Source organism: Rhodotorula toruloides (genome assembly GCF_000320785.1).
Source record: "Rhodotorula toruloides NP11 unplaced genomic scaffold Scaffold3, whole genome shotgun sequence".
NCBI lineage: Eukaryota > Fungi > Basidiomycota > Microbotryomycetes > Sporidiobolales > Sporidiobolaceae > Rhodotorula > Rhodotorula toruloides.
Window position 1 is genome coordinate 297689 of NW_015622963.1, and position 16264 is coordinate 313952.

The 16264-nt window shown below is 63.3% G+C and overlaps 5 protein-coding genes across 5 annotated transcripts; 1 reads left to right on the forward strand and 4 right to left on the reverse strand.

The window, feature by feature from the left end:
• RHTO_04683 (20S proteasome subunit beta 7) lies at positions 1 to 1366 on the forward strand (the record flags this gene model as incomplete). The annotated part of the gene is made up of 8 exons (XM_016418347.1): positions 1 to 26; positions 116 to 229; positions 329 to 405; positions 473 to 602; positions 665 to 811; positions 875 to 1088; positions 1166 to 1259; positions 1341 to 1366. The coding sequence occupies 8 exons, from the start codon at positions 1 to 3 to the stop codon at positions 1364 to 1366; spliced, it is 828 nt and encodes a 275-aa protein (XP_016275623.1).
• A 146-nt stretch (positions 1367 to 1512) lies between these two features.
• On the reverse strand, positions 1513 to 2075 carry RHTO_04684 (enhancer of yellow 2; the record flags this gene model as incomplete). The annotated part of the gene is made up of 4 exons (XM_016418348.1): positions 1513 to 1586; positions 1646 to 1714; positions 1827 to 1897; positions 1987 to 2075. 4 exons carry the CDS (start codon positions 2073 to 2075, stop codon positions 1513 to 1515), a joined length of 303 nt encoding a protein of 100 aa, XP_016275624.1.
• A 591-nt stretch (positions 2076 to 2666) lies between these two features.
• Positions 2667 to 4875, reverse strand: RHTO_04685 (alcohol dehydrogenase; the record flags this gene model as incomplete). The annotated part of the gene is made up of 12 exons (XM_016418349.1): positions 2667 to 2808; positions 2871 to 2978; positions 3042 to 3098; positions 3155 to 3196; positions 3255 to 3671; positions 3725 to 3861; positions 3999 to 4125; positions 4185 to 4259; positions 4326 to 4358; positions 4432 to 4458; positions 4560 to 4663; positions 4753 to 4875. 12 exons carry the CDS (start codon positions 4873 to 4875, stop codon positions 2667 to 2669), a joined length of 1392 nt encoding a protein of 463 aa, XP_016275625.1.
• A 511-nt stretch (positions 4876 to 5386) lies between these two features.
• Positions 5387 to 6706, reverse strand: RHTO_04686 (protein of anamorsin family; the record flags this gene model as incomplete). The annotated part of the gene is made up of 4 exons (XM_016418350.1): positions 5387 to 5445; positions 5507 to 6029; positions 6085 to 6290; positions 6481 to 6706. 4 exons carry the CDS (start codon positions 6704 to 6706, stop codon positions 5387 to 5389), a joined length of 1014 nt encoding a protein of 337 aa, XP_016275626.1.
• A 334-nt stretch (positions 6707 to 7040) lies between these two features.
• On the reverse strand, positions 7041 to 16220 carry RHTO_04687 (serine/threonine protein kinase RIM15; the record flags this gene model as incomplete). The annotated part of the gene is made up of 9 exons (XM_016418351.1): positions 7041 to 7184; positions 7250 to 7410; positions 7468 to 8819; positions 8875 to 10244; positions 10301 to 11174; positions 11233 to 13552; positions 13615 to 15348; positions 15411 to 16143; positions 16209 to 16220. The coding sequence occupies 9 exons, from the start codon at positions 16218 to 16220 to the stop codon at positions 7041 to 7043; spliced, it is 8700 nt and encodes a 2899-aa protein (XP_016275627.1).
• Between the last annotated feature and the right edge of the window lie 44 nt (positions 16221 to 16264).

Here is a 16264-nt window from a genome sequence, read left to right on the forward strand (position 1 = left end):
ATGAACCACTTCCCGAGCACATCCTGGTACGCTCCCACGCGCTCGTCCCGCCTCGAACGGTCCTCATCGCTCTCGCAACCACGCCCCGCAACTGACGACGCCTCGCTCACCGCAGGGGCAAGCCGCGCAACGATACACTCGACCCGTACTCGACGTTCCCCATCCACCAGGGGAGGGGCGCGGCAGCTGGCGGCAAGGACAAGTTCGCAGAGGGCGTCCAGCACACTCAGTGAGTTGCGCGGCCCCGTCGCTCGAGTCTCTCCGTGGGCCAGCTGGGTGTGTCTGGCTTGAACGTGCTGACTGGAAGTATCTTGCATTGCGCGCGTAGACAACCGATCATGACGGGAACGTCGGTTCTCGGGCTCAAGTACAAGGACGGGGTCATGCTGGCAGCCGACTGCCTCGGTGCACTCATCCAGCTCCGTCCCTTTCTCCCTTGCCGGAGAACTGACCCAATTTGACCCCCGCACAGCGTCTTACGGCTCGCTCGCGCGGTTCAAGGACGTCCGAAGGCTGCACAAGGTATCCAACTCGACCATGATTGGTGCTTCGGGCGACATGGCGGACTTTCAGCAGATCAAGCGGATGCTGCAGGGCCTGATGTGCGTCTCCGCCCCTGCCCCGTCACTCGAAGCGAGAACGAAGCTGACTCTCGCTCTCACAGGACGGACGAGTCGATTCTTGAGGACGGTCACGAGCTGTCGACGAGCCAGGTTTTCGAGTACATGAGCAACGTCATGTACTCGCGGCGGAGCAAGTTCGACCCGTATTGGAACGCGGTGCTGGTCGCGGGCGTTGACAAGGGCGAGCCGTGCGTCCATGGCCCTTCCCCTCGCTCTCACAACTCCCGCCTAATTCTCCTTTCCCACCGCAGCTTCCTCGCACACGTCGACCTCCTCGGCGTCACCTACTCCTCCCCCTCGATCGCAACCGGTTTCGGCATGCACCTCGCCCAACCTCTCCTCCGCCGCTCGCTCGAAGAACTCGGTCCGGACGGCGAGAAGAAGCTTGAGGAGGCGGACGCGAGGAAGATCCTCGAGAACGCGATGAGGGTATTGTTCTACCGCGACGCAAGGAGTTTGAACAAGGTGCGTTGAGGATACCGATGATGGGCTGAGCGCGAGCGTCGGCTGACCTGCATAATCGTTGCCGCTTCGCCACGCAGTTCCAAATTGCGACGGTCACGGCGGAGGGCGTCACGATCGGCGAGCCGCAATCAGCACCGACATCCTGGGGTTTCGCCGAGGGTTTGCGAGGGTGTGAGTCGTCCGTTCGCTCGTTCAGGCGGTTGCGACTCTTGTGAGCCCTTTTGCTGATGAGCTTCGCTGATGGTCATGCAGACGGCAACTCGGACGAGCACTACTGAGCGCGACAGGCGGTGGTGTAGCTTCTCCACGCGATTGTACAGCATAACATCCTCCTAACGGCCCCGACCTTGTGATGTGAGCGTGGACGATGATGCGTATGGGTACAACAGACGAGCTACGGAAGATGCTGGGATGAACGGATGCTCTACTCAACGCTCTTCTCGACAAAGGCCCGCACCATCGCCTCGACTTCTGCTCGCGCCTCTTGCGGGATCATGTCTGCATTAACGACTTCGTCAGCCTCCCGCACAACGGGTAGCAAGCGGAAGCGGACGCACTCAGAGCGGTCGGCTCGAGGTCCTTGACGAGCGAATGCAGGTTTGGCGGGTCTTGCGAACGGGCTTTCTCTGCGCGGACATCAATCTCTTGTCAGCTGCGAACTATGGCTGGACCTTCGACACAGGCTACGCATAGAACCTGGACAGCGGTTCAAAACAGAGTACGACGGCCGAAACGTACCTCTCGCCGCATCCCGGACCTGATCCTCCCAGCCCGACTCGTCCAACTTGGCCCTCAGCGCATCCATGATCCTGTGCGCTCCGAAGCGGCGTCAGCTACCCGTCGAGACGAGCCGAACTCGCTTCGTGCGGGGTTCGTGAAGAAAGCAGGGGAAGCGCACCGGCTGTACTCGCCCGACTGGATCATGCGTGTCCGTAAGGCTGCGTGGAGGTCTTGCTGTGTCTGTGGAGGCTGGGCGGCTGCTGGCATGGTGTTCGAAGCGGAAGGGAGGAGGCCAAGGAGCAAGGGGAGAGGGTTGGCTCTGTACCGGCGACACCTCTCGCTCAGTGGGCTCAGTGAAGGCTCGAAATTATCGAGTACACTATCCAAAAGCCACTGCGACGCCCGTCAGACCGTCCAGCTCGCTTCTCCCACTCCTTGCTCCCCCTCCGCATCCTCATCAGTTTGCGCGACAACCCCGGCTCACGCCGTTTGCAGGGCTCCAATCAGGATTCACCAGGATGTAAAGGTTGACAGGAAGCAGGAGGCGTCGTGCGCAGAAGGTTAGAGGGTCATGGGGCTGCGAGGTCGGCGGGATGGGCTGTTCGCGAGGTGGGTTGCGGCAGGTACGAGGCGGCGAGCGCTTCGTACGCCTCCTTCGATTGTTAGAAATGCATTGAAGGGTCGCTTCGGACTGTCAGCAGACCCGGGACAGCTCAAGAGAGACGGCCTCACTCGCGACTTGCGAGGGAAGCCGCGAGACGAAGTCGTAAGGACAAACGGCACTGATTTACTGCGTTGCACGCGCTAGAGACCTATACACAAGGACGAGAGGAAAGAGTACGAGAGCACCGGAAGGGCCTACTCGATGCGGGTGAGAGGGGGAGCGCCCGGAGCGGGAGGAGCTGAAGCGGCGGTCGCGACGAAGGCCTTGATGATCTTGGTTTTCTCCGAGTGCTCGCGCATGTGGTAGTAAACCTTGTCGGTGTCCTCGATGGGGACGCTGCAGGCGGGACGCGGTCAGGACCGAAGAGGCGGAAGAGAGGAAACAACGAGGAGGCGCACCGGTGCGTAACGAAGAGCTCGCGCGGCTTGACCTTTCCGGTGGCGATGTAGTCGTTCATGACACGGTCCATGTACTTGTGCGTCGGTGCTTGACCATTGCCGATGAAGCTGAAGGTCGCGAGCGTCGTCAGCGAATGTCGTCGGGAGGAAAGGGATCTCGAGGAGACTTACCGGATACCACGCTGCATAAGCGAGCCGATGTTCAGGTGATTGGTGTATCCTGCGTAGCTGAGAGCGTCGTAGTGTCAGCGAGGTCCAGACAAGAGGGCGAAGCAAACACTCACACGCCCGTGATGCCAACGCGACCGAAGCCAATGGTACTCTCGCTGCGGACCTCGAGCTTATCAGCGTTAGTCACGGACTAGACGAGACAGCTGAACGCACATCATCTCGTTGAGGATCTCACTGGTGTCGGTCTCGAGTCCGGCGACCATCTCGAGCTTGTGCGCCCAACCCTTGGCGTACTCGCCCGCCGCGCACTCAAACGCAACATCGAGTCCGTCAGGCCTGGTGTCGGGCAAGCCGCGCGTGCCAGCCTTGGTCAACTCGTGAATGCGAGCAACGACGTTCTTGTGCTCGGAGAAGTTGACGAGATCGATCTGGACGTTCGGGTGGTCCTTGAGGAGCTTCTCCTTGAAGTAGTCGAGGCGCCACTGGACGCTGTCGACGGCGATGAGGCGAGAGGCGCCGCGGAGGATCGACCACTTGCCAACGAGGAGACCGATCACGCCGACACCCCAGATGCCGACGATGTCGCCCTCGTCGACGCGGGTGTCCTCGACCTGGTGGAACGAGGTGACGCTGGGAGGCGAGACGTCAGCTCGGTGCTGATGTGTCGCAGCATGGTCACGCACAGCGAGTCGGAGATGTAGAGAGCATCCTCGTCGTAGACGCCCTCGGGAACCTTGACACAGTTGGCGTCGCCGTAAGGGATACGGACAAACTCGGCCTGACCGCCGGCGAAACCACCGGTGAAGTGCGAGTAGCCGAGCTGTGAAAGGGCGGGGGGATGCGTTAGCGAGATGTCCCAAAGTCGAGACCATGACAGGCGCTTTGAGACGGGATCACGGGATGGCAACGCCTCCTGCTCTCGCCAGCACCAACTGACACCTGAACAGCTCGACTCACCATGCCGCAAGTCCTGCCGCCGTACATCGTGTTCATGAGCGCCGAGTCGTTGGTCATCTGGCAAGCCGACGAAAGCTTCTTCTGGCACATGAAGCATTCACCGCAACCGATGTTGAAGCCGGCGACGCTGAGAGCCACTTTTCGTCAGGAAGGAGTTTGTGAGGAGGAGGGAAGAACGGGGCGCACACACGGTCGCCGACCTTGAGCTTCGTGACGCCCGGGCCGACAGAGTCGACGATACCCATGCACTCGTGGCCAAGGCTGTAAGAGCTCAACGTCAGGAGAGTCGCTTGGGGAGATTGATTCGAACGAAGAAGAGGGGCTCACATGTCACCCTTGCGGAGCTCGATGATAGCGCCACTGCAAGCAAGAAGGACGACGTAGGTCAGTCTCGCTCTCAAAGTGGTCGTACAAGCGAAGCAGTGATACGTACGCAAGCAAGTGCATGTCGGAGCCGCAGCTGTGAACGAAGGGAGGTCAGTTTCGTCTGTTGTGGATTCGCGAAGACGCATCGCCGCAACATCTCCTCGTCGTTGCGATATCGAGAAGACTGGCACGCACACAGTCGAGCCAGTGACCTTGATCACAATGTCCTTGGCGTCGACGACCTTGGGCTTGAGCGCCTCCTCGACCTTGACCTTCATCTTGCCCTCCCAGACGAGGGCCTAATGACGCGGCGGAGTTACCAAGCATCAACAAACGATCTCACAAGGACGTGCACGTCGTTGGACCGAGAAAGGAAGCGCCGACTGACCTTCATCTTGTCACCACTCGAGTCGGCGCCCTCCTTCTGCAAACTCGGGTTCGCGATGCCCGCATGGATGCCCGTCGGCGGGCTCTGCATGTTATTCTCGAGGGTGTTGGCTGCGGCGTTCATGGCGAATGGTTCGCTGCGTGTGTGTGTTTGGTGTGGAGGTTGCGAAGGTCGCTGCGTGTGGACATGGCGGGTGAGCGGTGAGCCTGGAGAGGATCAAAGTCTTCGGGGGCGTCGACGCACGGTTCTTGTTGTCAGAGTCGACAGCAGGAGAAGAACGAGCGACGGGTGCAGCTCGAGCAAACGTCGTAAACGTCGCAGGACGTCACTCCGCCGGCTCCGACTCTCGATCGCCTCAAGAACTTGAACCGACCACCGAAGAGTCGCGCCTCGTGCTGCCCAATGGTCGGTGCGTCAACAGCTCGACAGTGTTCATGGAACTGCCCATACTCTTAAGCAAAAGCCGGGAGAGGCTGCAAGAGCGAGACGACGCAAGACCGACGGACGGGGGCACGCGCACGCGGGTGAAAGCCAACGGAAGTGCTACAGTATTACAGGGCTCAGATGTACCGGCAGAGACCGAGAGAAGATGGCTACGTGGGTACGTGAGCGCACGGCCTGACGACAAGCGGGATCAGGCGTCATCGAGGCCGCCAACGAGAACCTTTTGGCCGGGCTCGAAAGCGGGCATCCCTGCGAGGCGCAGGCGTCAATCAGAGCAAGACAGCCGTCGGAAGACGAGTCAAGAACGCACCCAGGTAAGGGCAGCTCGCACACCGGAAGGCGTCGCCGAGGTAGCAGTTTCCGCAACTGCTCGTCACGCCGCTCTGGATCGTCCTGACCTTTGCTCCTCCCGCCGTGCTCGCATTGTTCGCCGTCGCATTCGGCTGCGCCGCAAAGCCCGCCTGGACAAGGTCGTCCGGCTCCTTCTCGTCGAGGAGGATCTCGCGCAGCCCGCACGTGCAGTTCTTGCACGCTCGTCGAGTCCGCTTGACGTCGCAGTCTTCGCGCTTGACGAGCGTTGGTCGCTCGAGGTCGGCTTCGGTCAAGAGGGTCGACTCGTCGATGGTGGGTGTCGCGGCGCCGGAGGAAGCTGCCGCGGTCGTGAAAGCCCAGAGAGACGCCTTGGCCGCTCGTGACTTGCGGGTCGGCAGGGGGACGACTCCACTTGCGCCGTCTACTGGCAGGGGAGCGGGGGCGGCGGAAGAGTCGAGGGCGGAGGCGGGTCGCTTGAGCGAGAGGGGAACGGAGGTAACGGCCGGCTTGGTCGCCAGGATCTGTACGAGCAGCTGTCAGCAGCACACCGGGACTGATGCACGGAGCATCACTCACCGCACCGTCCGTCTTGTTCGCGCCGCTCAGCCCAACCAGCGTCAACTCTCCCAGCACCTCCTCACTCTCGCTCGCCTCGCCGCGAACCTCGAACGACCCGCCAGCCGCCAGCGCCGGCTCGAGCAATGCAAGCAGAGAGCCCGTGACCATCGTCGCGGGGAGCAAGACGGCGATTTGCTTGTACTGCGAGGTCGGGAGCGAGGTTGCTGATGGAATCAAGGGAGTCGAGTAAGCATGTCAGCGAGCGCTCGTGTGGCCGTGAGACTTGCTGCAGCTCCGTGAAAAGCGTCTGTACGCTTGACAAGACCTCTGCATCCGCTATCGCCGGCATGTAGCACCCTGTGGACCCTCTCCCTCCTCGAGCAATCGCCGCGAGCGGAAACGAAGCCAACTCACCTCCCTCGACGACGCGGTCGACCATCTGCATCTCGACCTTGCCCTTCCCCGCCAACTCCGTCACGAGCGCCTGGTACGACCCATCCTGCGCCGCCTGCTGCGAGGCGACGATGAGGATGTCGGCGGGAACGGCGGCGGTACCGGTGGCGGCGGGCGTGTCCTGTGGGACGGCGGCGGGCACGCCGTTGAGGTCGAGGTCGTCGTCGAAGAGGTTGATCGAGGCCATGAGAGGTGTGTGGATGTGAAGCAGAGTGACAAGTCGTGAGGAGGGAGGCTTCCGCAACTTCGCTGGCAACAGCTCGCGGCAAACCACGCTCGTCGGATAGGCTGGGGACGTGAAGATGTTCCAGCAATCTACAGCAGACGTCCCAGACGAAAGGAGAACGAAACATGCGAGGAGGGGGCGAGGCATCAACAGGGCAAGAAACAGAACGCTGAGACGGCTGATGTTGGTAGTACAGGTGGAAGATGCGCGCGAGCGAATGCATATGCTGATGAAAGAGTGAGAAAGGGATCTTCACAAGCCGCAAACGAGAGATAGAGAGGTGAGGGAGGGTCGCTCAAGCAGAGCCACGCCGTTCCTCGTTCGTCCGCGTCGACGAGCCAACCGAAACGTTGCCGTCCGAACTGCGACGCTCCTCGTTCTGCTTGACCTCGACCTTGAAGCCGAGGTGGGCGAGAACTGCGAGGAGGTCCGCCTTCATCTGCGTGCGGGAAAGAGGCGAGGTGAGCGAAAGCCTCCGGGCAGTCTTGGAGGCGCTCGACGCACAATTGGCTTGCTCAGGGTGGCAGCGAAGAGCGTCCCGACGGCATCGTCAATGGCGGCCGGCTGTGAGCAAACCGCAACGATGGGCGCATTGGTTGACGGGTTGACGGTACTCTTGATCATTCGAGCCGCCTTCTCGCCGTCGACGACCGGCATCGCGAGGTCTGCAAAGGCGAGGTGTCAACAAAAGGCATAGACCAGCAGATGGAGACGGGACGAACCCAAGAACAAGACGTCGAAGGGGATGCCGCCGGCTGCGAGAATCGCCTCCGCTCCGTTTGGCACGACAACAACGCGGCATCCGAGTCGCTGCAGCATCGTCTCGAGGACCTTGGTGACGATAGGGTTCCTTCCGGCGACGAGGCAGTCGATCGTGGCGAGCCTGCTTGAAGCGGGGCCGGCCGAGGCGGGAGAGGGCGAGGCGCGCAAGGCCGTGTCGATGGGTGCTGGCACGGGTGGCGCAGAGTGCGACTCGACGTCCTCATACTGCGGCTCGGGGATGCTGAGGGGCGGCAGAGGCTCGATGGCGGATAACGGAGACGACAGGGTTGACGGGGCGGGTGACTGAGCGACCGACACCCTTCGTCGGCCCGACCCGGTTGCCCAATCTTGCGGAAGAGCGGGATGTTCAGGCTCAAACGTTGGCTCGGAGACTGACACCTTGCGGAACCTCGAGGGAAGCGAGTTCCGTCGTTGGTGCAGCCCGCCTGGACGGCCGCCGGTGGAGCCGAAGCTCGGTTGTCGTGCGCGGAAGCGCTCCGTCCCTGGCGAAACGGAGACCGACATCTTGATGTCTGCCGACTCTGAGGGCTCGCGCGAGCGTGTTGGGCCGCCGAAGGGGGAGGAAGAAGGCTGACCCCGCAGCAGACCCGAGTTGCTGGAGCTGATGGACGCGGATGAGGGTGACGATGGGGCGAACCCGCCTGCGCGAATGTCGATGCTGCCGCCGCGACTGCGTGCCGAGGTCTTGAGCGAAGACAAGGGCAGTCCTGAGGAGGGCGGCAGGAGCTGCTCGTCCTTGAGCTTGCGGATAACGTCGTCGTTGGCCTGCTTGAGGACCGTCAGGTTGCGGAAGTTGAACGTGCCGAAGTCGTCCGTCTCGCGGCGGACGGGCGCAGTGCCAGCTCGCTCCCGTGGAGTTCGAGCAGCGTCTCCGAAGTTGGGCGGCCTGAAAGGCGTCGGAGGTTCTTGCTGCATCTGCGCGACGGCTGGGTCGTTTGCGACCGCGGGGTCTTCGGCTCCGTCCTCTTCCTTGAACTCTTGCTCCGTCGCGCCCCGAGGGTCGAAGTAGTCGGTCGACTCGGGATCCGTCACCTTGGGGACGAAGTCGACAGGCTGCTTGAGCAGGTTGTCCCAGTCGATGTCGGCGAGGAACGGGTGCGCCTTGACTTCTGCAGCACCCTTCGTGCCGAGACGTCGAGCCGGGTCCGGCGCCAGCAGCTTGTCGATGAAGTCGCGCGCCGCTGGCGAGATTTCGATGGCGTCCTCGTGCCACTCAAAGCGGCGCGACAAGATGTTCTCGAAAACCTTCTCGGGCGTCTCGTCGTGGAAGGGCGGAAAGCCGTAGAGGAACCTGCGCGTCGCGAGTTTCAGTACAAGGCCATGCTCGGAAGGAGCGGAATGCTCACTCGTAACAGATAACTCCGAGGGCCCACCAGTCGACGCAAGCGTCCATGCCGACGCCGAGAATGCTCTCCGGGGCGAGGTAGTCGGGCGTGCCGACGAAGTGCTTGTTGGGCGTCTCTGCGGCGGCTCCAGGTGGACCGACGACGCCGACAGGACGCGATGCCGATACTTGAGGGCTTCGGGCGGAAACGGCGCGGGCATGGGATGATGGTGGGAGGCTCGAACCGCTCGACTCGGACGGAGTGTCGAGCGAGAAGCTGTCAGTGATGGGAACATTGCCGAAGTAACCGGCCGGGGATTGTGCGGCGAGAGCGGGCGTCTGCAGCGGTGACGACGCATTGGAGAGAGCGCCCGAGCTCGAGCGGCCGTAGATGGGCGGACGGCGGTCCCGCGCGCTCGGCAGCTGGGTTTGGCGGCCCAAGAGACCGATGCGGCTCAGACCAAAGTCCGTCAGCTTGAGGTGGCCCTTCGAGTCGATGAGGAGGTTGTCGGGCTTGAGGTCGCGGTGAATGATGCCCGACGAGTGAAGGTGGTCGAGCCCGACGACGACTTCGGCGACGTAGCGCTTCGCCCAGTCCTCTGGCAGGCCGCCGAGGTTCTTGACGAGAGCGGCGCAGTCGCCGCCGTTGAGGTACTCCATGACGAGGTAGAGGTAGTCCTTCGATTGGAAGGTGTAGTAGAGCTTGACGACGAATTCCGAGTCGGTCTGCGTCATGAGGATCATCCGCTCCGCCTTGACGTTCGTAACTTGATTCTTTGCCACCATGTCCGACTTCTTGAGCACCTTGATCGCGTAGTAGTCGCCCGTCGTGATCTTCTTGGCGAGGTAGACGGATCCGAACGCTCCCTTCGAGATCGGCTTGATGACCTTGAAGTCCTTGATCGAGGAGGGCTTCGTCCGCGACGACGGGACAACGGCAGGGATGCGAGGGGACAAGGCGAGGTTGGCGCTCGGGCTGGACGAGAGGCCGGATCCGTCGTCTGGAACTAGGTTGGGCGAGAGCAGGCTGAGGGGCTGCGAGCCTTGTCGGCGCAGGTTCTGCGACGGGCGGTGCAGGTCGAGAGCATCGAGGTGGCGAGGTGAGTCGTCGTCGAACTGCAAGGGCTGAAGCTGAGGCGAGTCGAAGGGAAGCGGCGATGGCTGGCGGGTCTGCGTGGTTCCCGCCGCATGCAACGCCTCGATGGCCTCACGGGCCTTGATCTCCCACTCCTGGCGAACCTTCTCGGCGTACAAGATCGTGTTGCGCAGGCGGTTGACGCTGTTCAGCTTGAAGCGAATTTGCTCCTCCGTGTCCGACACAAGGCGGGTCAACGCCGCCTCTTCCGTCGACGGTCTTTGCCAGCGCATGACGGCGGCCAGATTGTTCTCGGACTGTTATGAGAAGTGCGTCAGCTGTCGAGCACCGCTTGACGAGGCGGGACACTCACATTCGGGCTGAGCAAGCGCTGCTCCTGGATCGGAATCTCGCCAGTCTCGTCAGAGACGGATGGCGTCGAGATGGACAAGGCGATCTGGGTGATCTCGCGGACGTGCTCGAAGACGCGTTGCTGCGACCGCCTGACCTGCTGAGACGGACTGGGGCTGTGTCTCGCATCGAGCGGCGGACGCAGGCCTTCCAGGTAAGTCGGCGGCGTGGCAGCAGGCGACAGCGTCAGGGGAATCCCTCGGTACTCGACTGCATCGTCATCCTCGCCGTCGCCGTCCTCGCTCGAGTCGCCTGCGCCTTGCTCGCGGCGATGGTCGAGGTGGGCGACGAGCTCGTCGACCGTGCGGAGGAGCTCCTTGAGCCGGTCGTTGCACTCAGAGATGTCGCCTTCGAGTCGGTGGACCTCGTTGCACGTCTCGTTATGCTTCTCGAAGAACCAGGCCGGAGTCGGACGTTCGCAGATGCGGCACAGAATCGGCTCGAGATTGAGACGACCCGGCGAGAGGAAGAATGACGGATCGCTTGTCGATCGCCACTGAACGCCGTCGAGCCCGTAGCGGCCGAGTGATTGGTTCGACTGGTCGACGGCCTCGGAGTACGGCGCTGGCCGGACAACCCACATGGTGTGCGAGGGGCTGCCGGTCAAGCCATCGAGCATGAGCATGCCCTTCCCTTCCATAGCCTCGAAGAGGTCTTCAGGCGGAGAGTCGTCTTGAGATGTCTGCGACGCGGAGGCAACTCGCAACCGGAAGCTGACCTCGACGGTGTGCGAGTCGTCGGCCTCGAGTTGGCGGGTCGCCTCCGCAAAGACGGCGGCGTCGTCGGGGTAGAGGAAGTCGGAGATGGGCGTGTCGAGACATTCTTCCGGCTCGATGCTGCGCGAGGGAACAGCGTTAGTGCAACAGCTCAGGAGTGAACGGCCTCGAGACGTACCCGACGAGATCCTGCCAGGCGGAACTGAGGTACTGGAAGAGCTGGCCGTCGAGACTGAGCTCCATGAGCAGAGTCTGCGAGCGGATCGTCTCGACCGCCTCGTGCAAGTCTTCGACGCGCTGCTGCGAGTCGTCCTCGCCTACGGCTGTCGAGACCTCCCTTGTCCTCCCACCCGCCTCGCTCATCGCATCTGCCCGGTCGCCCAAATCGATGCCGAGAGGAGACCACTTCGGCTGTGGAGACTGCAGCGACGAGGTGCGGACGGACGACAGGCTCTCGCCTCGGGCTCGCACCTCTGGCGAGTCCTCGACCGTTGGCTTTGCGACGAACAAGATCGGTTCGCCGTTGTCGTCGGCGCCGTCCTCGAAGGACCAGAAGCCCTTCTCCGCCTCCCACCACTCGACCACGCGACTCAGGCCTGCGACGGCCAGCAGCAGCTGAACGTACCATCCCCGGCAGGGCAGCTCGGGGTTGTCGTTCCAGGCTTCGCCGATCTGCTGCACGCGCGCGATGTACTCGGCGCACGAGCCGGGCTTGGAGGTGAGCTTGGCGATGGGAGTGTCGAGAATCTCGGTCGCGACGGTGATGATTTCCTGGAGAAGCACGATGAAGGCCGACTCGGCGAGGTTGGTGTGGCTGGACGGCTGGTGGCCGAGACTCGAGTGACCAGGGGATCGAGAACCGCTGACGTGACGACGACCCGGTGGCATGGGCGAATGGGATCGCGACTGCGAGTTCGAGCGCGACGAGGCGTTCGAGCCAGATGCGGAGCGAGTCTTGCGCTCGCCAAGCGAGCTCGCGTCCCACGGAACGCTCGTCAGACGACGTTGGCGGGCGGCGAGGGAAGCGCGACGTGGCGACTTGGACCGCGTGCGTGGGACGAGCGAGCGCCGGCGGCCGTCGTTCGTCGGAGTGTCGGTCGAGATGTGCGGCGTCTTAAGTCGCGAAGGCGGGATGCAGGTCCCTGCGCCGTCGGAGTCGGTGTAGGCGAGCTCTTCGACCGGTTCATCGTCGACGTCCATCACCGCCTCGCTTCCCGAGTCCTCAAACTCTGCCGGCGACCCGTAGCCTCGCCCGCTACCGCCCTCTTCCGACACGAGCTGGCCGAAGCGTGCACCGACGTCGGCGGGAGCCGGCGGCAGAGGCGTACCGACATCCTTGTGCAGGTCGGTTTCGACGTAGTTGGTGATGCCGGCGATGATGCGCCGAAGCTCCTTGTCGCAGTTCTCCTTCGCGCTCGAGAGGCGCTGCCGGATCTGCTGCTGCACCGTTTGCATGGAGAAAGACGAGGACCCCTTGCCGTCCTTCAAGACTTTTGGGCGGGACGTCGTGGCTGTCGAGACCTTGCGCTCGCGTAACGGGAAATGAGACGAGATCGGCACGAGTCCTGGGGTACGATCCCACATGGGCGAGTGACCAGGCGTCAGGCTCGGCTCGTCTGGCGGCGACGTAGGCGTTGCAGCTGCCGGCTGTGCCGTCGTCGACGAACCCGCCGGCTGCTGCCTGTCGGTAGAGGAAGGACGCTCGCCAGGTGTCGAGTGGGGAGATGGCGAGCTCCTCGGCGAGACGCGTGGCGGCAGCATCTGATTGAAGGAGGGTCCGAGGTTGAGCGAGAGGTGCGGGTTGCGGCGAGTACGGGAGGTCGCGTTGCTGTCGCTCTCTTCCCCTGACCGGACCGAGCCAGGCGACTTGTTGCGGCGGGACGAGTCGATGCGGGCGCCGGGAGCGAGTGCGCCAGCAGGAACGCGGTCGTGAAACGGGTTCGTCATGTGCGGCGGAATCTGCGGTGCGAACGAGCGCGAGAGATCTTGGGCTGAAGCGACATTCCGAAGCCTGGCGGAGCCGGGTGGAGAGCTCGGTCGCGTGAACTGCGACGATGTACGCGACGCCATGGGCTCGATTGTCGACATCTTCGACAATGCGGGATGGTCTGTCGAGGTACGGCGATGTCGTGTTCGCTCGTCCGGCGTCGTCGCAAAGCTCGTCCTGACAGCGCTCCACCAGGCGTCTATCTTGTTGCCGAGCTTGGCAAAGTTCCGCCGTCGCTTCCCGCCTGGCGAGCTTCCCAAACCCGACGCGGTGCTGCCGGCTGTCGAGACGGTCTTGCGCAGCGGGGCAAAATCGAACGGGTCGGCAATCGTCATCGGCGTAGCCGTCGTGATGGGCTGGAACGAGGCGCCGGCGGAACTCGCGCCGCCGACATGAGCCGCGAGCGGGAAGTAGCTCTGCTGGCTCAGCGGGACGCTTGGCGTGAGGAAGCCGGTCGTGACGACCGACGACTTTGGTGTCGTAGCCGCCTCGAACGAGTTGAAATCGGTTGCTGTGACGAGGAGAACGGTCAGCCATGCGGGAACAAGGTGAAGCGAGAGGGGTCAGACTCACTCGTCGCCTTCGCCTTGCCCTTCTGAGCGGCAGTGAGAGCTGGCTCCGCTGGCTTGTAATCCTCCCGTCGAGGCGGGCTCGGCGTCGTGACCCTCGTCTGCACCGCCTTGCCCTTCTGCGCCGCAGCTCGCGCATCTCCAGCCTCTTCCGCCTTTTCCCCTCGCTCGTCCTCCTCGATCGCCTCCTCGTCACTGTCCCCTTCTCCCGCCTCATCAGCCTTCAGCTTCGCCTCCTTCATCTTCCTGTACTCGTCCAGCCAATCGACCCACTCGATCTCCTTCGTCTCGGGCTGCACCTCGTATTTCGCAACAGCCTGGCCGTCCGCAGTCGACTCGACAGCCTCCTCGCTTGTCTCGCCCAGGTTCGTCCACGTCTTGCCCGCTCCGACAGTCCCCGCCTCGAGCGTCGAGACCGAAGTACCTGACGTTTTCCACTTCCGCACCTTGGCGTTGCGGGTCGAAAGGATGATCTGGGCGTACTCGTCCGTGCTGTCGTTCCCGACGCCGACACCTGCAGGTGCAATCGACGTGCGGTGTGTGGCGAGGCGAGAGGAGGGCGAGAAGCCGCCGATGCTCGAGATGGAAGCCGAGGGCGTGTGCATAGGCTTCCGCCTCGACCCCTCGAACGGTGTGAGGAGGTCCGTAGGCGGAGAGACAGGCAGGTCCTTCGTTGGAAACTGCGCGGTCTTGCCTTCTACTGCAGACCTCGGCCAAGGGGTGCCGAGAGCAGCCTGTTCGGTCGACACGCTGATACTCCTCGAGCGGTCTCGCGTCCTCGTCGAGCCGATCGCGGGCGACGCAGCAGACGTTGTGAAAGGGAAGAGAGGCGCAAAGGCGGAAGAAGCCATCGAGGATGTGCTGCGATCGGGAGGCGGCGAGATGCTGATGCCCTGCAGCTTTTCGGAGCTACTCTGTCGGGACGGAAGACGAGACGGGGTGCGAGACGTGTTTGGCGAATTGCGCGAGGAGCGGGACGAGGGAGACGAGGCGGGTGAGGGTGCACGCGTTGCGAGGGGGGTTTTCGGGACGCGGACGTCGGGAGGCGAGGTAGAGGGGCCGAAGCCGTGGATGTTGGGCAGGCTCATCGGCTCGCCCGAGAACGACGCTGGCTGACGGAACTCGAGTGCGCTGCGCACCGACTCGGGCACCTTCTGCAGCTTGATCGACTCGGAAGGCGGAGGCGCGGCGGGAAACGGCAACGGGACCGAGATGATGGACCCGCTTGGAGCAGCGGAGGTACGTGCGAGTCGGCTTGTCGTGGGCGAGCCGGGTTGGAAAGGACGAGGCGTTGAGACGAGGGCGAGAGACGCGCGGCGAGAAACCGATGAGGGCGAGATGCTGAGAGACGATGTTGGTGAGGGAGGCGAGGCCGACGAGACGAAGCTACCGGACATCGACCCGCTACGTGATGGAGGTGATCCTGCGCCTCGGATATCGACGCCAAGCCCGGCCAAGCTGCCCGAGTCGCGCGACTTCCGCTTCGTTGGCGAGACTTCGCTGGTCGGCGACGCGTTGAGGACGGCAGAGAGACCGCTCGCCCTACCGACGGACCGCACGCGCGGCGAGCGAGCAGAGCGGGACGAGTCGACTTCGGGGCTGCTGTCGCGGGTGTCGCCGCCCATCTGTCGGTGACGACTTCGCACTGCTGGTCGAGGAGTAGCTTCGCTCGACGTGGATGCAACTGGACTCGACTCTGGCAGATCGATGCTGCCGGGCGGAGGCGAAAGCTCGAGGTCTGCGGAAGGGAAGACTGTGAGAAAGCGCTTCGACGCGAGCTTATCGGGCACGAGAGCGCACCTCCAAACACAGCTGCTCCGCGAGATGACGGCCGCCCCGGCTGCATCTTCTCAGCCCAGTCAACCGGATCGTCCTCCTCCTCTTCGTCCTCTCCCTCACTGTCGCCATCTTCGCCGCGGCTGTGATCGTCGTGCGGCGCTGAGGCCTGGGCGAGCGGCGAGGGAAAGAGTGGTGTCGTGCTCAGGCGCACGGACGACGGCGGGATCGACGTAGCGATAGGGATGGGGAAAGTCGACGATGACGGTATCGAGACAGAAGATGCCGAGGAGGAAACGCCCGACGACGCCGCAGGGACGGTTGCCATCAAGTCCTGCACGCTCAGCGATGCGCTCCCGCCCGTCCTGCGCGCCTGAGCGAGCCCGCTCCCGCCTGAACCTGGCGCAAGAGCTCCGTTCGGCGGACTCGCCGCCTCCTTGTCGCCGCCATCTGAACCCATGCACTCTTCGCCGCTCTCTTCGTACGAGGTGGGATCGGTGGTGTTGGAGACGCTGGACGAAATCGAGTCCTGCCGACGACGCGAGCGAGCCGCCGAGCTGCCTGAACTGAGAGGCGACGAGGAGACGGGGACGGCGCTGCGCCTCGAGGGCGAGCCCTGCGGGCCGGTGCGGCTCGTGAAGAGCGGTGGTGCCGCGCGTGAGCCCTGCGGCGGCGAGTTGCTGCTCGTCCCGCTCGTGGACGATCCTGCTGAAGTTCGGCGAGAGAGGGGGGTCGTCTGTCGCGAGGGAGGCGAGTCCTGCCAGGGCCAGAGGTTGCACGGTCAGTCATCACTCGCTCGTCTCCATATCTCGCCCGACGCACGCTCTGGGACATTCGTCCGCCCTCGACGGCGGCCTCGCGTCGAAGTGGGGAGGGCG